Source organism: Catharus ustulatus, chromosome 3 (genome assembly GCF_009819885.2).
Source record: "Catharus ustulatus isolate bCatUst1 chromosome 3, bCatUst1.pri.v2, whole genome shotgun sequence".
Classification (NCBI taxonomy): domain Eukaryota; kingdom Metazoa; phylum Chordata; class Aves; order Passeriformes; family Turdidae; genus Catharus; species Catharus ustulatus.
Window position 1 is genome coordinate 67424461 of NC_046223.1, and position 23884 is coordinate 67448344.

The 23884-nt window shown below is 37.3% G+C and overlaps 1 protein-coding gene across 1 annotated transcript in view; it reads left to right on the top strand.

Moving 5' to 3' along the window:
• The window catches only part of LOC116993885 (mannosyl-oligosaccharide 1,2-alpha-mannosidase IA), a 144765-nt gene that overhangs the window by 47656 nt on the left and 73225 nt on the right, over positions 1-23884 (top strand). The window contains exon 4 of the mRNA XM_033055065.1: positions 10804-10884. Coding sequence (XP_032910956.1) covers positions 10804-10884 — 81 coding nt within the window. The remainder of the gene's footprint in view (positions 1-10803; positions 10885-23884) is intronic.

Sequence of the window (23884 nt, forward strand, 5' to 3'; positions counted from 1 at the left end):
GAGTGTTGCTGATTAACATTTAATGTTCTATTTAGTCTCCAGGGGCCAACTGAGGACTGGGTTCTAGTATTACAAGCATGATGCAAGGCCAAGAACTTAGTTCATTGATAGATAGAACAAAGCAGGAAGCTGGAAGATAGGAAATTTACTACTCTGCTTATATGGTCTTTTACAATCAGAGAGCTTTAGGTAGAAGGAAAAAGGAAATAGAGTATTTGTCATTATAAAGTAAAAAACAGCCTTTTCAGGTTTTTTGGATAGGAGAATTGGGACCCTTCAAGTATTAATTTTTTCATTATGTAAACCTTTTACATTTTCCCATTATGAAATCTTCCACAGATTTTACTTGTGTTTAGTTAAATATACAGCAATTTCACGACTATAAGGCGCACCCTTTTGACTAAAATTTTGGCCCAAACCCGGAAGTGCGCCTTATAGTCCGGTGCGCCTTATATATGGGCAAAAGTTCAGAAATTTGCCAATCCAGAAGTGTGAGCTGCAAGCCATGGAGGGAGCTGGCAGGGCCGTGGCAGCCGGGTGAAGGCGGGGACGCGGGGCCACGGGCCTGCGGCTGCCTGGTGGAGGCCGGGCTGCGGGGGCGCGGCAGCTGGGTGAAGGTGGGCCCACGGGACCGCGGTGCCATGGCTGCTGGGTGAAGGTGGGGCTGTGGTACCGTGGCAGCTAGGTGGAGGTGGGCCCGGGTCCCCGTGGCTGCCGAGTACAGGCAGGGCCTCGGCCAGCAACCGCATGGGGGGAGCTGGGGGCGGATCCTCGCTGCAAAAAAAAAAATGCGCCTTATAGTCCGGTGTGCCTTATATAATGTACAAAGTTGCGAAATTTGCCAACTCCCGGGGATGCGCCTTATAGTCCGGTGCACCTTATTGTCGTGAAATTACTGTACATGCCGTACGTACATAATACTTAGGTTCCTTTGTCTACTCAAGTAAAGTTGAATATCATGAGTTAGGCTGAACTATTGGCACAATTGAACAACAGCTTTAGTGTCACGAAGCATCAGGTCTTCACAGCTGCATGTACAAATCACCCTATTAAGTGACAAATATGCAGCTGAGGGCAAAACTCATTATTGAAGCTTTTATCGAGCAAGCAGGAACCTCTTCAATTAAATTGAGAAGTATTTGGTATTTTTCCTTTTTTTTTTTTTGGGCCAGAGAATTTCTTGTTGGGTACAGCGAGCTGGTGAAGCACCTCTGATCAGTGTAGTAAAGTAAACACAGTACACAGAGTACTTAAAAGCTCTTGTAGTTGACATGCTTAATGTTAGAAACACTTTTTGAAAACAAAGTACTCTTTCTAATAAGTTATGCAAAAGTCAGGTTTAATTAGGTTCTCTTCCATGCTTGAGAATTAATTATCCTTTTAAGGAGTTAATAAGAGTAGGTATTACATAGTTTATATAAGCAGTAATTTAGTATGCATTTATATTTACATTTATAATGTAAATAGAGGATATTAAAAGTGCGCTTGTGTAGTGTCATAAGCCTGAATGACATGCTAACTTTATTTTATGCATAAGAATTTTTTTTCCTAAAGGTACTTTTGTAATGCTAGATTCCTGTCTTACTAGCTTGGTATTATCAAGATGTTTAAATAACAGGATAAGACAACAGAAAATAACAAACTCCACTTAAAAGGATGAGATGAGCTTTACTTGGAAGAACATTATAAAGTGTTGTAGAGTGATTTACATTATTAACATGAAAATATTTGGATTTACATAAATCTTGCTGTATTTGGTATTGGAAACTTGGAGATGGTATTGCCTACATTTCCTTTTTTAATACACCTTTTTTTTCTCAGTAATGTTTATAAGCTAAGAAAATGTCAGAAATTATGTATTCCATTAGTTGGTGAATGCAAGAGTCAAGCAGATTTACCAAAACAACTTCACAGATAACACTGAAATGCGTCACTAACAGTATATTGTTACTGATATTCCTGTAAATAGCAGCCTGGAGTTCAACACCTCATAAAATTATTTTCCTAATACTTCATAATCAAATGTAATTGAATTTTACATTGGCATCAGCAGCAAGTAGATGAATTTTCCCGAACTGAAACAAGGAAATTAAAATAAATAACTGCAATGCCAAACTTAATAACAGATATCCATTTGTTTAATGGTGGGTTGTTGGAGGCTACTCAACTTGCACTTTTTTTTTCTACTTTAAGTATAAGTTTTAGATTCAAATGCCATTTTGTATTTATATCTTAGAGTTTAAAGAAGAGCAGTTCTCTTATGTTAAAGCATATATCATATATTAGGCCTTATGTGACATACTCTGCAAAAGTGTTATATACACTATTACTTGCTTCTGTTTTAGAAACCTTTGTCCCATGAAAGTGATTTATTTGGAATAACTGGCACACTGACATATCCTTAAAAGTTATTTCTTCTCAGTATTATAAACTTGTATTTGATGTTTCTGGTACAGAGACTACTTAATCAGCATATTTGGCCTTTATTTGCATAAATAGGATAAGTTTTTCTCTTCATTTATTCTTAGAACCATGTCATTCAAATCTTTAATTTTCTTTAAGATGTTCTTTACGAAGATTATTGTGACTGTATTCTGTAACAGAATTTTTTTTCCTTATGTTCTATGTCAATGCAGCTGGATATAGGAAAATTTTATAAACTCTAAAATATGCTCATCAAACTATTTGGCCAACACTCACACCACTCTCAACCTGATCATAAAAGTTTCCTAATGTCGCTTTGTAAACTAAGCACTAGTTTATCCACATGAAAGGATTTATGGAATAAAGGTGACTTAATGGGAAATGGCAACGTCTCTTTATGCGTTAGATTTCAATGTTGCAGTTCAATGAATTAGATGTCAGGGTTGCTCTTCTTTACCTTTCTGAAGATAGGTTTTGATTTTGAAGGAAAATTCTAGTTAAGTCAGTGGAATCTTTCTTGGCAAACTTGTATATTTTAGTAAGCTCGTCAGTGGATATGTTTAGAAGCTTTCTTTTTGGAGTATAACACAGGCTATTTTCATTACAGCTGTAGCTGGTAACCCTGTAATTTTATAACAGATATCCCAGTTGCAATGCTTGGAGCTTTTTTATGTCACAACTACTGATATTTTTTTTAAATTTGAAACCTTGCAGAACTTTGAGCTAAACTGAGCCATTCCTTCAGGAATCAAGTTGCATTTTCTGATTCTGTCAATATTATAAGAGATGTAGACATACTTGTACCTTTGGAAAGAGATGACATTTACAGTGGCTAAATACATGATCTTTGCTTTGAGTAGCATCATGGATATGTGCTTTGTACTCTGTTAAATCACTTCATCTCTCTGGGGGATTCATCTTTGCTCTTCTAATTAATACAGCCAAGGCTTTGTTCTGACCCTCCCCACACAGTGCACAGCCCAAGGCTGGGCTGGGCTGTATGTCAGTGGGTTACAAGGGAGGAAAAGGGAACCAGTCTTTCAGGGGATCTTTAGGGAGCTTGGCTGTTTCCTAGCTACAACTACACACTGCTGCCTGCTCCTCTCCTCTTGTTTTTTCTTATTTGTTTCAGAAGCTGCACACACACTGAGAGCTTTCTCAAAAAATTTCTGTACCACCACCCCACTTTTGCTTCACACTGGGGAGGAAAGAGCTATCAGTCTCTGCAGTGCAAGAGCCAAATGACATTGAATACATGCTTGGGAAGAGAAAGAGAGGAAAAGGGATCTTAATGAGGCAATTGAGGGGGTTAGGTGTCGGGAAGTAGTGGTGCAGGAGCTGAGCCACATGGCACAGCAGTGCAGGTTTGGGAGTTGTTAAGTATTGGATTGATGGTGCTCTGCATCTATGCCCAGTCACACCCCAGTATCTTTAGGATAAGTGACTAACTGATTCATCCCCCTCTTCTTCAGCCTTGCTAAACTCCTGCAAAAGGGCAGTCTTGTCTTGCCTGTACTGCCTACTGGGAGCAGCCCTTGGTCTACATGGCGTGTTTGGACATTGACTGGAGCAATAGGTACCCACACCAAGACCAGAAGGTGCTAGCAATCAAACTGTACATGGGACAGGGCTTGAATTCATACTCTGAGCAGCTGACTGGTTGTCTGATGGAAGTGTAGCCAGACAGGATCAGAATGAGAACACGGCATGGAGCAGACAGCCACTTGTTCAGAAGGAAATTGGGAAATACGAAGGGCATTTCATTATTTGCTCTCAAAGACAGGTGCTAATAAATTGAAGAACTGCATAAAGGGAAAGGAATGAGTAAGAAGGTGAGTGTACCCTCAGTCTTGTGTCCTACCAATGCTCTTAAGGAAAGCTGTTTAGAGGTTGGTCAGTCACTGTATCTGATTTTATATGCCACTTTTGAAACCTCAAGGCTAGCTTACAAGTTCTGATTTTCATCTTTGTGCTTAGCTCAACAAATCTGAGCATCTTTTAAAGAGGTTTTGTCAGCAGCTTCATAGAACCTAGAAGTTTTGTGAATGATAAGTCTATTATTTGGGAACAGGAAAAGAACTGGCAAAAGTGGAGAAACTAGAAGTTATGTTTTTTCTCTACTGTCAGGTATAGACTAGCATACCCCCTTTCCAAGATCCCAGAATAGCAAATATCATTTGCATCTGTAATAAATAAGGCTTCCAACATTTATTATTGACTCATCTGTGTCTGTGGTGTGGCAGTCGGTAACAGGACAGACTTCCAGACTTCAGTTTGCTTATTTCAAATCTCAGCATTTACAAATCTAAATCCTACTATTCCCAAACTGTAGGTATTATGATTGACTTGTAATTGTATTTAACAGTCCACAACCTAATGTTCTGAGTTGGAATATTATAGTTTTTTTGGCTCTTTATTTTTTGCGTTTTACCTCTTCAAGTGAGAAAATCAGAAAGTTTCCTAATGCAACAGTTTGGAACAGCTTTTCCATTAAAAAAATAAAAAAAGTTGTGTGGGAGGTGTGAGTAAACGTATAATGGGTTGGAGAGAAATCTTAAGAAAACCAGCAGTTGAAAATGGTTCTTTAGTTTGTGGGACTATTTGATTACTAGTTTGCCATATAACCTATTAGTACACTCTAAATGGCAGACTTCAAAGTGACTTGATTTTGTTTTGAATATGTGTAATTTTAGCCCTATTTTAATGGGCTAAAAGGACATCCTGCAAATTCATTACTAAACGCAGTTCTTTTGCTGCTAGAGTTTATTAATGCCTTCAGTAGCACTTTAATTTTGTGCCTGTTGAAGATCTTGCAGTTTGCCATGCAGGGGCTTCAGCGAGGTTAAATAACATGTTATGCAATAACCAGGCTTTAACACTTGTGATAAAAAGGTTGCTAAGATTGTTTCCCATGTCTTTGGGAACTGAATATTTTAGCAAGCTGCCAGTAACTTTCATTCGTGGAATATGAGTGAAACTTCTTTTTACCCACAATTGCAAGTAATTAGAATCTTGTTTAATTACAATAGTTGAAAGTGAGCTATTGTAATACTATCCATGACTCTATTGTAATTCCTGGGCTGCTTGAAAATGCTAGGATTTGTTGCTGTTCCCAACCTTTGTGCTTCAACAGGGGAATGTTATTATTTAATAGTAATAATAATTGCAAGTTCATCTCATTTCACAGGAAATGTGGGCCCTTTGTGTCCACTTTTTAGTCTAGAATGATATACATTGTTCAGCATTGTTTAGTATGGGGTCCCTGGTGTTCTCTTGCACAGCTTGTTAAACTGCAGGATATGGGCTTCTTGCCATGGTGTCTGTGCGTGGGGGGAGTTGCTATATTCCTTGTACACAGGAGCAATAGAGGGAAATGCAGATGAGGTGACTTAAGTTCTATACACTCTTGATGATACAAGAACAGGAGAGCCAAAGGAAAGAAAATTTTGGAAGGAATCTTTGCAATAGAGAAGACTGAAACAAATAATTTGTTAGGATTTGTGGTGTTATTTTTTGTTATCTTTATTAAAACTAAAAACGTAAGCTCTTTATCAAATATAAATTAAGGTGACTTGATTGTTGGGAATACATTCATCTGTGTAAAGAACACACAGTATTTTCTCCAGTTGAATTTTGAATGGCAGAACATGTAACCAGTGCTGCTGGTGAGTGCCAGGTGGAACCCAACACTGGATAAATAAAATAGTGTTGTGTTTCAAATGTTGTCTTTATAAGGGAGGGTGACTTCCCATGGAAATAATTTTGGCCTTGATCTGTGATTTACAGAGAGGAAGATTATCAGGAATGAGATGCATTAAGGAAGTGATCCAGAAGGATATGAATACTGATTTTTGGGAAGCTGGAGCAGTTCAACAGGCAAAGGTGTTCAGGAGAGCCCAGTTGACAGTAGTTTGCTGTCTGAAGAATGCTTTCAATATTAAATTTAATATAAAAGCTGTTTGAAGCTTCAGTAGTTTACCAGTTGTAGTCTTAATCCTCTGGTTTATGGAAGGATGAGGGAAGGTGAGTGGTGAGATGCAGCTGAGATCGAGTTGGCCCTGTTATAGATTTGCAAATAAAATAGAAATGCAGAGTAACACAGGCTAACTAATATAAGTATTGGCACTTTATTTTGCCTGCTCCCTCCCCATTTGGTTATATTTGTTGCTTTTGGAAGATGTTAAGGCATTGTCTCTCTCCCTTTCTTTAAAATGAGTTAGTATAATAGATTTTCTAGTTATATCTGTAATTTTCTCCAGCATCTTGAGTGTTTCTGAGATATAGGTTTTCTTCTACTTAAAAAGCAATTTTAACGTTTCTTTGGTATTATGTGTCTAGCCAGCAACGTAAAGGATATGGTATGTCTTTGTCAAAATAATTTCATCTTTAGAAGCTAATCAGGGAAACCAGATAAAATTCCTGAAACTTGTCACAGCTTTGCTCTTGTACCACATACTGGATTCATATGTTGCTATTTGGTTTCTATTTTTTTCCCAAGTACAGTGATCAGAAATCACAATTTCTCTGAATCTTGTATAGTACTTGGACTATTCCATTTATGGTTTAAATAGTGAATGATAAATTACTGAATAAATATAAGATGAAAGACCCCATTACTCACATTCAGCAGTTAACATAAAGCCCTTGAATTAAAACAAGAACATGTTATTCCCAATACACATAACTCTTTTCCAAGTATCTATAGACTTTCAGAATTCTTTCTAAAAGGCAGGCCTACAAATATCAGCTCAAACTGACATTTAGATGTTAGCACAGATGCGTACTAGCAAAGGTGTTTCAGATATTCTCATACACAGCACAGTCTATTTGGGGTACTACTGTAAAGACCATAAAATTGGAAATTATATTTATCCAGTTGTTCAGAACTGTCTTTTACACTCAGTACCTTAAAAAGGGAACATCTTAGTAATCTTGAAATGTACACTTGTCTAGTCACTTCACCTTACAGAATTTCCCTTAGAAATAATGGAATTAATTCAACTGATTCTCAGACTTGCTATCGAAGTGATGCAATAACTGTTTGAAGGAGAAGGCTAAATTTAAAATTAAAAAATAATTCTCACCTCTATAGATGGTGAAGTAGAAATTTTGGGAAGTTCAGATAAAAGTTTTTTTGATATATTTTGGTACTGTTAAATGGATCATAAGGTATTCATATTCAGCTTGATCTGAAAGTAAAATAAAAAATAGTATTGCTTAGAATTTGTCTGCTAAGTAGAAATATACAGAAATACACAATTATTTGTGCAAACTGTATGTGGATGATTAAATATATGAAAAGGAGATAAGGATCAGGGTGTGGCATCTTCAGTGTGCTACATCATACAAAAATTTTAAAAATCAAACCAGGAAGAAGGGTAAAGTTAATCTTTATATTTAAGAGAAGCAATTTTTCTTAACAGACAGCTTCTTCACACAAACTTTCCATGCAGAGATGTCTTCTTGACATGAAATTATAAAACTTTAATTGTTTTGCCATTTACGTTATTTGTGTGCTGAGAATAATACTAACCTGGTACAATGAGTTTAAGAGTGACTATGTATCAGGAATAAAGCCTTCAAACCTACCATTAATGAAATGACTGCTTCAGTGTTTGTCTGCTTCAGTGGCTTGCATAAAGATTTTGGTAAGAGGCAAGTATTTCAAATGAAGGTTCAAGTGACCTATTGGGAATCTGATAACATTAGAACAATGGTTACCTTCAAGAAATGTCCTGAAAATTCCATCAACACATGTTCAGTATTGCAATGCAGTTAATCTTTGTGGCTCAACAGTAAAATCTTTATCTGAATTATTTCCAAGTAGTCTTCTTGTCTGTAACTCATTTCCAGAAGCAGTGCACACATACTGAGCCTTCCTTAAAGGGCCTTTGTACTCCTTGAAAGATAGCAATGGTTTTGTGAGTTAAGTGGTCATATTTAAATCCAGAAAGGCAAAATATAAAATTCTAGAGACAAAATATCCAGGTCATACACCACTCAATTTACTTCAAGCAATTGAAAATCAAAAAGTAATTTAATTCAGTTCTCAAAGGAAGCACAAGTGTCTAGGATATCTGATTAACTCATTTCCTCATCTGACACCTACCTCTTTACAACTTCAACCTTCCCCCATCAAAGAAAGGTACTTGACATGTGCTAAGGCTCAGGATTGAAATGGAAAGAACCTGAACTTCTGAAGAAGGTTCACGTATTCATATTCTCATACTATTCGTAGGAGTTTCAGCTAGCTCAATCTCCAGGGAAGAGAAGCCTCCCCTTTCACTTATTTAATCATCCTTTCTTCAATCAGATCAGGTCAGATCAGCTTTTCTTTAGTCAAATCAGTTCTCTACTAGCTTATATGTTGGATTTGAAGGTAGATTTCTGTATTAAATGTACATGTACTGTAGTTCCTACACAGGTAGCCTGCTTAGCAGGCAAACAGACACATCATCTAGTTAATTCACATTTCTAGAGGATTTAAATGTTTTTATGTCCCCTTCTGCAGGTTTAACATGGATCATGGCATAATAAAAAAGCCTGCACAGGAATGCTAAGTTGAAGTGAATACCTGTTTCCATTTGCCTTATTGCTGCAATCAGTGAGGCAATGACTGAACATTTGGAAAGAGAATTAACAGATTCTGAAAAAAAAAAAAAACCAAAAAAGGATATTTTGGAGACAGAACTTAAACTACAGAAATTAAAATTGGTCATTTCTCTTAGAAAGAGTAAGAGAGGTGAGGAGAGCAGTGACAGAGGAGTAACTGCAGATTTCTAGAATACTCAAATTTGGAGGAGTGTTATGTTCAAGATAATTTTGCAGTCTTAACCCAAGATGCCAGTCTGAGTTTTCAAGAGTCAGATGCCTGTGATAGCTTTTCTTTGTCAGTCCCTTTGAATTGTGCTCATGTGTATTAAAAAGTTATATAGCTCACACATATATATTGTATTAATTATACATTAATCAGAGTAATTCTGAATGAAATTATATCCTCTTTTTAGAGGGGGAAGTACAGGATACATTTTAGAGGAGAAAAGTTAACTTCCTGAATGTAAACCCACTTGTAGCAAGTCTGAGATTGTGTTTTGAAGCCTGTACCTTTACAATTTACAAAAATCTCACCAACTCTGCAACGTGTCTAGATACCTTTTCTTAATCAGAACACCTTGGAAACTGAAAAGCATGAGGTAAAATTTTTATTAAGTAGCCTGGTGCTGGTTTGTTTGTTTTTTCTGTAAAGCCAGTTTGCTACAATTCAAAATCCATAGAAAACAGGGAGCAACTTCTTCCCTCCTACATAAACTGACATCTAAATGTTTAAACTGGAAAAGCACAAAAGTTGCTGAATGAAAAAAGCCTGCAAGCCTTTCAGAAGAAAATCCATTAGCTCCACCATGCATTGGCTTTACATTAAATGTAGCTATAGTGTACATCGGCAAATAGAAAATGAAAAAGTGACTCAGTAGAAGCAAGAGCAACCCAGAACATGTGAAAGTCAAACACCTTTTTTATGTGCCCAAAATTTTGGGGCACTATTGGGTATCTTTTTCTGCAGAAATACAGAAATATAAAAAGTAGTATTACATAAAAAAGCAAAAATTAAGAAACTTCACTATATCAACTTTTTAGCTGAGTGCCTTGAATGGATTAAATCTTATGTGTTGGGGTGAAATTGGAATTGCCTTAATAAAAACCAAAAACATGTGAGACTCAGATTCCTCATTTATGCTTGAATTTCAAAAGGCAGGGAACAATGTGTTTTGAGATAGATACTGGCAGGACCTAGTCTTTATCCACTGGTAAAAGTCTTTATCCATTGGTAAAATATTTTCCAGCTTGGAAAGGGCTGTCACTGTAATAGCAAAAGATCATCTTCCTTGTGAATACACATAATGATTACATTTTTTTCATGAGCATGTAATTAACTCATTCTAATGTTGCCTTCTTTTTTGCAGTAAGCTGCATTTTGACTGAAGTAGGAAAACACTTGAAAGGACATTTTGATCAATAATGATCTGTCTGAGATGGTGTGAGGAGGGGTAGTGTGGGACATGATCCAAGAGCACTTTTTGGGCAAATGCTGCATCGTCTGCAAGGAATGATAAGTACTTAGATATGTGGATTTAGAGAAAGCCTTCTAGCCCAACAGAAGAGATGAAAAGTTGAGCAGGATTAGGATAACAGAGAGGATATTTTGTCAAAGTGAGGAAGAGAAATGTTCTAAATTCTTACATTGGCCTTCCCTACATCTTGTGTGTTTTGCTATTTACAGCTGTTGTGCCTTAAAACCTGTGTATGTGTGTATGTGTATATCTATATCTATAACAAACCAAACAAACATCTATAGAAATAAATTCATGTTTATTTTAACAGAATGCTGAAATTTCCGTATTTGAAGTGAACATCCGTTTCGTTGGTGGACTACTTTCAGCTTACTATCTTTCAGGAGAAGAAGTAAGTTGGTATATCTGACACATCATCATCTAGATAAGTCATTAAATTTAAGTTCAATAATTTTATTTTTCCAAATTAAAGAATTTTATTAATCCACTGTTTAAAACTTTGAAAATGGCTTTTATAGCAGAGACCAGTCCAATGGGTCTTCCTGCTTCTATTATTGCTGCTTTGTATAAGTCCTAAATCTGTTACTTCACTCAAGTGTTAAATGGTATTTGGAGATTTTTCCTAAGTGGGAATTACATCCATTGAATCTTACTGGACTTTATGCTAGAGTGTGTAATTATGGAGTTCCTACACTCTATGGGAGTGGTAGATTTGGTGCATCAACTTCCTGCTTCCCAGATGGGTTTCAAGTTTGAACTCATTTCAACTCTTACTTTCTGTTTGCCTACCTGAACCTGAGGCTTCAACTAATGTGGAAAAGACATGTTAAAAAAGATAAGGCAACTGTAAACCTATACATGTGAATGTCCTTAAAGCATTAATAACCCATTAATCTCTGTTACCTGTCATGGATTCTGGAGAGAATGAAAATGCAGTTTCATCTTAGAGCTTTGTCTAAATCCAATTACTTGTGTAATATTTTTGGTGAAGGCCAAAAGAGTCACAGATACCATTTAAAGTGACACATATTGTGATATTTTCAAGTTTTAACTTGGAAGTTGAAAAGTCTTTAATCTTACTAGTTTAAGTTCTGGTTTCTCTCTCTATATTGTAGTAGCATTTTGTTGCAGGATTCCAAAAGTTAATATTCTTTAACCATCAATTGAATTTATTATTCCTTAAATCCGAAGCAGTTACTGGTAGAACCTCCACAAACCCAATAAAGTTAATTTTTTTCATAAGTAAATTTCCCAAACACTAGTAGGGCTCTGCTTTGAACCTGTCACCTTAAATTACTTGTATTCTATGGAGGTGCATGATTACAGTAATTTCACGGCCATAAGGTGCACGGGACTATAAGGCACACCCCCCGGGAGTCAGCAAATTTCGCAACTTTGTAGATCATATAAGGCGCACCAGACTATAAGGCGCCTTATCTTTTGCAGCGAGGAGCCGTGCGGCGCGCAACAAAGTAATGAATTGCTGGCAGGTGCTCAATTTGCAAACATTTTTCAAAGATTGGTGTAACCTTTAAACACAGCCCCAGGCGCCCTCCCCGTACAGCGTGCCCTGGCACTCCCGCCCACCCCCAGCGCCAGCTGGCAAGGCTCACGGCTCCCGGTTCCCACCGCGCAGCTGCGCTGCGTCCTGGCTTTCCCCCGGATGGCTGCAGCGGCGCTTCTTGCTGCTTTCCCGCGGCGACACTTCTCGCCGCTTCTCGCCGCTTCCCTGCGGCCGGCGGCAGCGGCGCTTCCCCCCGCTTTTCCCTGGCCGGTGGCTGTGCCACATCCCCCTGGCCAGCAGCCGGTGTCCCCCCGCCCGGTGGCTGCGGCTTCCGTGGTTCCCAAATCGGCTCGCAGCTCACACTTCCGGGTTTGCAAATTTCGCAACTTTGTATATTCTGTAAGGCGCAGCGGTCTATAAGGCACACTTCCGGGTTCAGACCAAAATTTTAGTCAAAAGGATGCACCTTATAGTCATGAAATTACAGTATTTTTTTTTAAGTGTATCATTATGTTAAAGCTGTTTTAGCAGGTACTATTTGGTCATGTACCTGACAATGTTTCTCTGACACTTTTATGTCTTAACTTACAGGATTTTTTTTAACTTCATTTCACATGGACCTATGCTGAGTGTAGATGGTATGGAAAGATATTCATGTCTTAAAATGCACAGTATTTATTATTTGAATTGTCTTGTAATTTTGGAGTGGGAAAATGCAGTCAGACACTTAACAGTAATGAAAAAAAGCCAGAGAGGTGCTTAGGAGCTGACTTCTGGATATTTCTAAATATTATTTTACTTATGTTTCTTCTCTTTTCACTGGAGATCTACTTGGGAAACAGGTGTGGACTTTTCTAGCATAACCTATTGGTACACTTTAATTAAGCAGTTCTGATAGAAGCAGAGGATATTTCTTGGCAGACGAGCTGGTAGATGAATGCTCATGGGACTTTACATCAGGTGGCAGTTTGTCTGCCAAGAAATGCCTTAATCATTTACCGTCAGTGCTGGTGATTTCATATGTATGTTGATGGTTTATGTCCTGTGTCTGTTTATGTGCAGTCTCACTTTCAATCAGTGTGTATAGTTTCTCCTAAATAACACCTAGTCATTGCTTCTCAAATGTCCCTTCATCTTCAGAGAGGCAGTTTTACCACCACCTCTTCAGCTAGATGGAAAGCAGCACTCATGTTCCAGCAAAACTCTGGCACAGATGAAATGAGGAGACATCTGAAGCAAAAGAACGTGTAATTAAGTGGAACTCTGCAGTGAAATATTAGTGATAAAGGATGCTAGTGCTCATTCTAAATTGATTGACTCAGTAATGAAAGTAAAATGGGCTCTTGCATACGGAGAAGAGGTGTATTATAAGGAGGATGCCAAGCTCTTACAGGCCAGGAAAGGCATCGTGCATGCTTGTCACTGGTTCTCACACTCTCTGTTAGACATATGCTGTCCAAGACAGAATGATGTCCCTAAACAGTTGTTCTGGTGGCTTAGAGAGTGCAATTCAGCATGCTCTGCCTTCATCAGATTTGGGGAAGCTTCACAATTTGTGTCCTAAACCCCAAGATGTTGTGGCAACCTCTGCCAATGGGAAGTATGGGATGCAGTAGGATTAGGTTCTCCCATATTATGTGGGTCTTTTCTTCCCTGCTGCTGCTACTGAGAGGTGTGGAAAGACCTGAGGGCCCCAGAGTCTGACTGCCACCATAGAAGATATATCTTAAACAATCTGTTAGTCCATTACATTAGTGGATGAACACCTAAAAAGGTGGCACAATCTATATGCACACTGCTTGAAGGATTAAACTCCCTCCGTTAAAAGCTCAATTAATTCTTTATCAGATTAACTATTAAAAAACCCTTATATTTGCTGTGCTCACTTACCAGTATTCTAATTAAAGAAAGCCATGTTTCAGTAGGAGTGATGGAAATAATTATTGTTTGTGCTTCTGAATTACATTTCCATGGGTAATGATCCAAAGCTGCAACACATTGTATGTTTCCATAATCATTTTTAAGTCTAACTAATCACGATTAAAGAATATGCTATCATACAGAGTAGTTCCTAAAACATCCTGCTCACATAATAGTTCATTTAAAGTCACCAATGTGAATCATTCTAAAAATGAACAAATTGAATACTTTACCCCTTGATAAGTATATGTGCTACTCACTTGCAAATAGAGCCACAAGATGCTTTCTGCTAAACTTTCTACAATTTCTACCTTAATATAATTAGTATAAAATACCTAAAAGTGTTAGAAATGTCATATGCTTTTTTTTTCGCTGCATTAACTGTCTCAATCCAAGCCAGAAAGCATTTCAGTCAAGTATCAACTTAATTTGTAAAATAGCTACAAATATCAGAAAACTTAATTATAAGATGAGTGACTGTTTAAGTGCTGCTCCTTTTTCTGTTAGTTGCTTTTTGGTTTCTTTTGAGTTGTTAAGTCCCTAATAATAATATTGCATGTGAATGCTTTTCTTGGTATTTTTTCAATAAATCACTGGCAGTAAAGGATTATTAAAAATAAGCCTGACTTCTTAAGAACACTGTTAGTATTGAATGTTTTTTTTGTTTTATGAAAGTATCTTTAGGAAACTGTAATATGATAGAGCTATCCCATAGGACTGGGACAGATTTTTTTTTTTTCAAACTTTCTTGATCATACTGTTTAAATTATATCTTGTTTAAGTACTAGACATGTCTTAGAAGATTCCTCATTGAAGTAATTTTTTGGTTTTGAAATGAAAAGTAAAATGTAAGGGAGAAATTTGTTTTACAACTGCCTTGCTGTACTTACTAGTTTGATATTAAATTCTGGTTTACCAAAGGTCAGGAGTACTGCATGCAGCAAGGTCCTCTGTTCTGCAGAGCCAGATATTTACACTTCCAGATGTAGCCATATAAGAAGATAATTTATTAACTTTTGGAGGAGGACAGCACTGAGCCCTCGAACAACAACTAAGATCTTTCTTGGAATTCGTGGATATTAGAAACATTACTTCTGAGCACTGTAATTTTCACTGCTGGGAGTAGCTGTGCTGTGATAGCTGTGAATAATAGGTGCTGAAAGTAATGATAAATGTATGGCCCTGCTCTTAGTCCAGTCAGACTTGTACATTCTCCAGATCTTCTGATTTACTCATAACTTTTTTTAAGGCACTGCTAAAGCTAAGTATTAAGGGGACTATTTTACTTAAAGGTTGGTTCCACAGTCAGGGAATACATTGCACAGGCAGAAATAAAAGGAGCTTTTAATTTGCTGTTTGTGTGAGCAGCAAAAAAGTAAATCCAAAACACTCTGAAGTGAATAAGGAGCACATAAGTTTCAGATTCAATTGGTAATTCCCCAGATTTCTTTGAAGCTTTTCTGTTTTCTGAATGGGATAAGTAACTTCTTATTTTCCCTGGAATTAAAATATTTTGGATGCAGCAGCTGTTCTTCTTGCATAATATGCTCATATTGCCATTCTTTTCCATGGCATAAAGCAGAAATGTAACAGATTTGTACATTTTTACTGTGGTAGGATAACCTGTTTGAAGGAACACTAATTTATTCTGATCAGGGTGAAGGGATGACAAAAAAAAAAAATACACACCCAAAAACAAAACAACAAAAAAATCCCACCCAAGCTGTTCTTGATGATGCATGATGATAAGTGCTGGAGTTAGAGTTTCACCTGCTAGTCTGTACCAGGTGCTAATTAGAGGTTTAAAAAAAAGTGGGGAAAAAATTGTGACATACCTGATTAGTTTACATCTGCATTTAGAGCTGGAGTTACAGTGCCACTGTTCAACCTCACTTGATGATCTTGGCTTCCTGTCTGTCTTCAGACAGATCTAATCATTGCTCATTGTAAGCCACCATCCCTCAGCGAATGTAGAGGTATCTTACTAATGAGGAGCAGGCATGAAATAATGATGCAGATGCTATTGATCTAGAACTGCCTTTGCCAGGTTGACCACAGAGGATTGCTGACTTCATATACTGCTGAGACATTCTGCAGAATTTAGTTGTAGCCATTCCTTCTGTCTCTCCCTCTCTTGCAGAGGTGTCTCTTCAGAGAGAATAGTTAAATTCCATTAATACAAAATTAATTTTAAAAAAAATCCATCATTTAGCAGTCTTAAATGGTAGGAGAATTAAGTTTTTGTCACCTATACAAAGGTATTGGCCTTTTCTGCAAATCTTGATTAAGTTCCAGTGTATGTGCCCTGGGGATCTCAGCTGAGCACTGACCGCCTCTTTTATCGCCTGCTTCCTCTCACTTAACTTGACACTAGTTAAAAAGAGGACTTTTCCTTTTATGTCTTGGAAACTTGATTTCTAATGCTGTTTGAAACTCCAGGCATAGTGTATCAGTTTGATCACTTCTCTGTGAATGCCACTTAACTCCTCCTTAATCATCTTCACAGACTGGCAGTAGAATTCCCTGTATGGTACAGACTAGAAGACTTCAATTGCCTGCAGTTTTGTACAGCCCTGTTTTCAGATTTGGGTCCTGTTTCCTACCTACCATCCATCTGCTGCCACTTTTAAGAAATACATCAGTGTTTCAGTGGTGTCATGTTTTAGTTCCTGTAGAGCCATTCAACTTGGAAGTGACCTCAAGAGATCTTCTAGTCCAGTCTCAATATTGCAAGAGTCCACTAGGCTTATTCTTTGAAGAGCCTCCTTGCATGGGAACATGCCTAGGCTCTTCAAGACCAAACACAGGGGCAAGTTTATCTTTTTGGCAATGACTTTGGTTCATGCACTCTGCTCTTTTAAACTGACATCTCCTATTGTTTTTCCTGGCTCTCTAGCAGGCCTCATATTTCTCTTATTTTTTTTTTAAATCTTCAAACGCTTGTTCTTAAAAAAACTATATTTAGCCTGACTTAAGAGTTTTCATTTAACTTGTCAAGCATTATTGGTTTCTGTTTTCCTTACTTGAACTCAATATAGTTTTACTTTTAATGACCTTCTTTACAGTCATACCAAAAGAAGGTATAAGTCTTTGGAACCTTTTGATTTGAGAATTTTTGAGTTCTGAACTTCACCTTTTATTCTCCAAATCATCTCCAGACAATGTAACCATGTGACTGTTTCTAAGTTAATTTTGCCTGGTCATCTTGATTGTCTTTCCAAATTTAAACGTTACCAAAGTGAACCTTTTGTTTAAAACAGTGTGTTGAATTGGGGTATGTGGCCCCCATTAACAGTAATATGTCAAACTAAGTTAAGAACTACTTTTTCTCCTATAGACTCTGAATTTCTGCAGAAAGCTGTCATTACAGTGTATAAAGTCAAGGTTTATATCAGTTCTGATGTAGCACTTAATAGCCTACTCAGGGACAGAGAAGGATTTAAAATCTCTTCTGTTTCCCACAATCACAGTCTGTAATCTCCATTACTATTTCAGCCTCTTCACCACCTTTAATAAATCTAATGCTGTTCACTTTCTGTGCTAGCTGCATCAAAATGTACTGCAGAATCCCTATGGATTCACATTCTGAAGATAACCTTGACTCCTAAGATTTTCTTTTATGTAGACTGTTCTGCTGTTGCAAGCTGACTGCCCTTCAGTCTTCTATTTCTGTCTCTTAAGTTCCTGCAGTGCAATTACACTGTCACTGTTGATGAAACCCATCCCTCTCAAGTAGTAGGTTCCCTTTACTCCAAAAGTTTTCTCATTCCTAATACTTCTGTCCTCTTTCTCCCAGAGCTACCTGCTCAGCTGCTCTGTGCAATTGTGCTGCTCAAGCTGGCCCCACAATTAATTCTGAGGAAAATTGGAAGAATGATAACAGAGATGTGGATTTCCAGTCTTGCACTTAATTAAGATGTTGCTTCTAGGTTTTCCTTCTCTTCCCTCTCTGCTGTGGGGTTACTGATACCACCCACGTATATGTTGGCAGGGAACTGCTTCTGGGGTCTAAATACCTCATGGAGACTCTGCCCCTGTACTGCAGTCAGGCACCACCAGGCACACAATCAGCTGCCATCACCAACAGTGTTTGTGCCTCAGAATGAGGGCCCTCAGGCTACTCTGCTAATGTAAAGTGGGAATAGTGGCAATTTGCTTTAATTCAGTGAATTGCTGTTTGCTGGAGTCCAGCAGTGGGTATGCTTTGCTTTTGTTTGTCTGTCATCATTTTGTTTGTCTATCAGTGTGAATACCCACAGCAGGGTACTGAGAAGCTGTGGTGACAGCCTGCTGCAGCTGCTGTAACTAAGCCTGCTATGAAACCAGAAATCAAAGCCCTGATTTTGGGCTGAGAAACATCAGTTTAGAACTCCAACCTGTGCATAACTTATGTTCTTCAATTTTAGTGATTTCCCATTTGCGTAGCAGAAAAAGGGTTTGTCTGGGAAGTTTTCTCCAAACAACAAAAAAATATGCTTTGTTCTATGGTAAACTTATTTGAGGTGTTTTTGCATTCATATGTTCATTTTGGAAATAACCAAAAGGTTCACTGCTCATTACATTAATTTTAACTAAAATCCCTGCTCACCTCCACACTACTGTAGGCTGATGGTAGATTGCTAGGAAGGAGAATGGATGATAATGAGACTTAAGAAATACCAGATTGTGATTGTAACAGCTGGTATATTTGACACGAGCTCATGAGCTATGTTATTAAGTAGAATTCAAGCAGCTGAGAGGGAGCTGTTTGTTTCTTCTGAGGACTTGGCTTTCAACTAGCCCCTGCAGTTTCACTTCATTCTGATTCTACAGAACAGTTGGAGAGAGAATGTCTATTAGAAATGGTAGTGGGAACACTTTCCTTTTGAGCAGCAGCAGCAGCTCTAGATAGACCCTAAAGAAGAATTCTTTGCATGTGAGTTAATATACTGTACAGAAGAAATTACATGCTATTAGCAGTCTGTCCAGAATCACCAGGCACCTGCAAAGAAGTTGTTTCCAAGATATTTCTCTCTTTTATCTCAGTTTCCAGTTCTGTCATTTTGCAGCACAAAATGTAGTTGCAATAATAAAGAAGAGTGAAAGAAGGGTAAACACATGCTGTCTGAAGAGGTGGTGGAGTTGCTTTGCAGATTTTATAGAAAATGTACAACATATGGTTAGATACAGGGTTCTGTGGAGCCATTTGCAAGGAGCATTTAGATTGTTGCAAATATACAATTCATATCTAAATAACAATCCTTATGTATAATACTACAGTGAAGAATTTTGCTTCTTTATGCAAATGAAAGCAACATAAAAATATCTTGGTCCTGACAGTGGGAATAGATCAACATTAATTTATACTGCTTAAATTGTGAGCTATGTAAAATATTTGGGAAGTATATTCTCTCAGTGGATGTGGTATAAAAGTTCAATTAGGTGATAAGTAATAGATATTATTGAATCATTGTACTGATTCTTTACTAGAAAAAAGTACGTATGAAAATATTATTTTACTCTGGTTTTGGAGTAACTCTTCATTTCTTCATCTAAATATTTCTATTTCACAATGTGTAACTACTGTGTGTGAGATTACATTTTGTGCTTTCTCTCAGTGTAGACTGAGTCTGAGGTTATTTATCATTAAGCTGGTAGTTAAATAAGTGGTAACATCCTTCTCTTATTAGCTTAGAGAAGATAAAAGCATAAACTATCCAATAGATTACCACATTTGTGATTCTGTTGGCAGCTATGAAGACATTCCATCAGATTCCCAAAGCTAACTGTAGCAAAAATCTTTCTACTTTCCTATCTCTTGTCAAAAATTTAAATTACTTCTAGTAAAAAATAAGTAGGCATTAATTAATTCTTAGTACTTAAAATACAATTTGAGTGAACAGAAATGTATGATAAAATTTGGGAAGTTTCTTATCCAATTAGCTCTTTAAAGGATCAGATTAGAAATTCATTACAAAACACCACTTTGTGCTACCCACCAACTCTGCTGCTTCAAGCTAACTGAAGATCATTGAGGAAATTGAATGCCTGAAATCAGAAACAGACATCATTGCTGCTCTTGCATGCTCTTCATATCTCCAGCAATAAGTAGAAATAATGGCATCCTTGCTGCAGGAGAAAGAGGTATTCTTTTTAAATCCCCTTTACACTTACAACACGTCCTTCTCAGCAGATCAAACATGAAACAGATACAATCAAGGTTAATTCGCTCTAAGTTAGCACCAACTCTTGGGATCAACTTATGGTGAGTGCTAATTGTCCTGTGGATATTTTTTGGCAGATCAATTGTTTGTTATTTCCAGGCAACAGAAATCTGAAAGATTTGTAAGATTAATAGGGAGCTTTCTCCCACACCTCTCAAAAACTGCAGGAAGCCACATAATTTGTTTGCCATTTGTTTGTACAAATGCATCAGCTGAATGATGTTGGTAAATGTTGTGGTATATAAATGAGTCCAGTTCCTGTAATATCTGTGCCAAAAGCTTGCTTGCCTCTGCCATACGCAGACTGTGTTTCCACCCTATGTGCAAATGATTGAGAAGGAATTTGGAAAAGATGTGCACATGAAAAATCCTGTACCACTTCCAACATGGTAGATGCCAATGGGTATTTGTGGTTTTGGCAGGTGATTGCCCCTAAACAGAGCTGTCATGAAATATTTGAAAGACAAATCTTTGTTTTCCTCCAATCAGTAAATATAAGGGCTCATTTTGCCCAGGGCTAAGTGCACAGAATTGGGCAAACTGCAAACTTTTCTTAAGCCAAAACCTGGGAAGAGGATGAACATGAAGATTTGGAAGCTGATAAGGAGAAGTGGCACATAGTGCCAGCCTCTCTTACAAATCTTGCTTGGTTTTCTGAAGAAAGAGATAATTTAGGATGTAGTTAAACAGCAGATTCAGTTTCTTAGCTCATTGTTTACATTGCAAGTCTTTTGTCAACAGTACACAAGCTTTTGTATTCCCAAAGGTGTTAACTGGTCAGCCATCTGACTTTAATTTCCTAGCAAAGGAAAAGATAGAAGAGCGGTCAAGAGGTGGTAAAATATTATGAAGAATTTGGATTTTGTTTGATGTGTTTAGCTCTGATATTCTTTACTCAACACCTTTAATTGCTTTTATTAACCCATCCAACCTTGATGAACTCCTTCAAATAGTAGCTAATTAAAACAGCACAGTGTAAGGGGACTCCTGTCATTCATGAAGGCTCAAAAGCTTGTTTTAACATCCAGGTCTTATGTAAACTGACATAATTCTACAGCAAACAAGGGAGATCACTCCAGCAGCAGTGTTACTGGAGTAGAGTCAACCTGCAATTAACACAGAGCTGTCTTCTTTCTGGCATCAAGGGCCAGTTCCATTGTTTCTGATGTTTCAAATGCATTGAACTACCAAAAATACTCTGTAACTAGTTCATCTGAAGAACTAGATGTGTCTGGTTTGTTTCTTTTCTTCACTCTTTAGGCAATCATCTGCTTTTGCAGGCTAAGCAAAATAACCATGCCAGTTGTTTTTGAAAGCTGGTGTTATTGCTTTAAAATTGCGTTGTCCCTTGGGGCCAAGTTGTCCTTAATTTTTGCAAGCATGACTAGATGATTTTACAGTCCAATAGATCCTAAGGATCATCATGTGAAAAGGATATACTATGAACTTTGCTCCCTTCCATTTCTCTTTAAAAACTCTTTTTGTTGTCTTCTTCAAACTAACAGCTGCAGAACAAAGTCAGCAGCTTACAATGTCATTTCTTAAAGGATGCTATTTTCCTCAACTTGTTCTTAAAAACACTATTCATAGTGTACAGACAATTTCAATCTTTTTCCTTTTATCATGCAAAACTAGTGAATAACTGAAACTTTCTCATCAGCATTTGCTTCTTGCAGGGTATCTCTTACAAACATGGCTCGATCTGTGCTCAGCCTTTTCTTTCCAGAGTTGCTTTTATTTCCATTTATATTCTAGATGGAAGAATAAATAATCTTTCTGATTCCAGGCAAGATTTACAACTGCTGTAATGCTTTGGGGCCATCATTGCCATACTGCTGCAGGAAACTACAGTGGTGGTTCTCATCATACCTGAGCAGAATTAGTTCAATGTTAAATGCCATCAGCTCCTCTGATTTGCTTGAAGGGTCTGTCCTAAGTTAATATGGTTATTATCTGACCCAAGGTCAAAAGTAAAGATTTACTGAGATAACGAGAAAGACTTACTCAGCCGTATTTTTTTTCTTGATAGACTGTGACAGTCGGTAATAGAATTAATGAATGGAGCTGGTGACTAAGATGCCCTTTTTCTAAATCATACTTTGAAGATTTTTTTTCGATCTAGTTCCAACTTGAAATTATAGTTAAGGTACTCTAATGTTTTAACTTACATGCTATTAAGGATAGAATTAATTTAGTGAAGCCTAAACAGCCTTCTTTCTAGAAGTGGCTATGTGAAGTGTTCAGCTAAAGAATAAAATAAAACACTACAGCCATGTAATGAGTTTTGTTAAAAATTGATTGAGTTTACTTGGTTGTCATGCCTTTGTTTCCTCTTGCTTCAAGTGGGGGCATGGAAAACAATTTAGACATGCTAATATGCATACTTGAAGTCTTTATGAATGCTTCCAACCCTTGGTTTCCTTCAGATATGTGCTGCATTAAAAAACAATGTTAATCTTTAGAGAATACAAATTTTTGCTGTTTAATTACAGAAATGGTTTTGAGGTTTAGCTCTAAAAAAATAAAAAACTGCAGGAAATTCAGAGAAGCAATTGAATTGCTCATAAATTTGATGTGCTGGCAGCTCTGCTGCCCAGTCAGAGGACTTGTTTTTGAGTCTTTAAAAACTGGAAATTCTTATATTTTGGTCACTTTAGTTTAATGACTTGTCCAGTAAGAGAAATAGTCTTACAGAAAACAGAAAGGAATTGAATTAGTCTGCCTGATGATTTAACTTACAACATAAAAGCTGCTTCTTAAGTCATAGTTCTTCTCTCTTTAAGCCTCCTGTTTGGCTTACATAAAAAGAACTACAAGAGTTCACATCGCTTATATTTAATTTAAGGAAAATATACAAGCACTTTATTCAGGCTCATTTTGATCCTGTCCATTATTCATCAGACAATTCAATGGCTATTGACTCTGACATATGACTATGTCAGAGAAATCTCAGTAATAAGAAAGAAAGCACTGAGTTAGGAAACCATCATCTTTTTGTACTTCTGTATAAAGGAAGATTTTTCTTGTTACATCACTTATAGAAAAAGCCATCAAGATGGTGTGTCAGAGGTGTTTCGGGGAAAGGAACCTGCAGAGTACGCTAAATTTTAACCTGTTCCTCTTCTTGAAAAATAAAAAGTTAAGAATGCACCAATACAGCTGCTGATGTTGCCAAACTCACTTGTCATGGGGTCAGGCTCAGCTGTTCACATGGTTGCAAATCCAAGCTGCACTTACCTAAATGGCACGTTCTTGATCCCATTGTTTTTAATGGAATTTACCAAAACACGTTTATTTGTAATACTAGAATAGTAGAATAATGGAATAATAGAATCCACTGAAACCTGAGGGCTGAAACAGCTAAAACTGTTGATTTCTGTCCCATATATCTATGCAAGTGGGACAGAAGTAGTCTCTGGCTGCTGGTGGTAGAGAAAACTCAATGAGAGAGTTCTGTGATCCAATGGCTTGTTCACAAGTGCTCCATGCTGGAGATCTAACAAGGATTGTTGGCACTGTCTTTGTACTTGTGATCATTCTACTTTTTTTCCAGTATCTGTGATCACAAAATCTGCAAATTCCTGTGTTGACTTCAATCCTAGTATAAGGATTAAAAGAAACACTTTACTGTTTAAACATGGGACAGCCATAATATACAACACTAACTTCCAGTGAATATTCTTTGTATTTTATATATGTTTAAAGAGTCTAAGAGACACTCTGAAATAGTAGTGTTTAATTTAATGTTTTCTCCTCTGTCCATG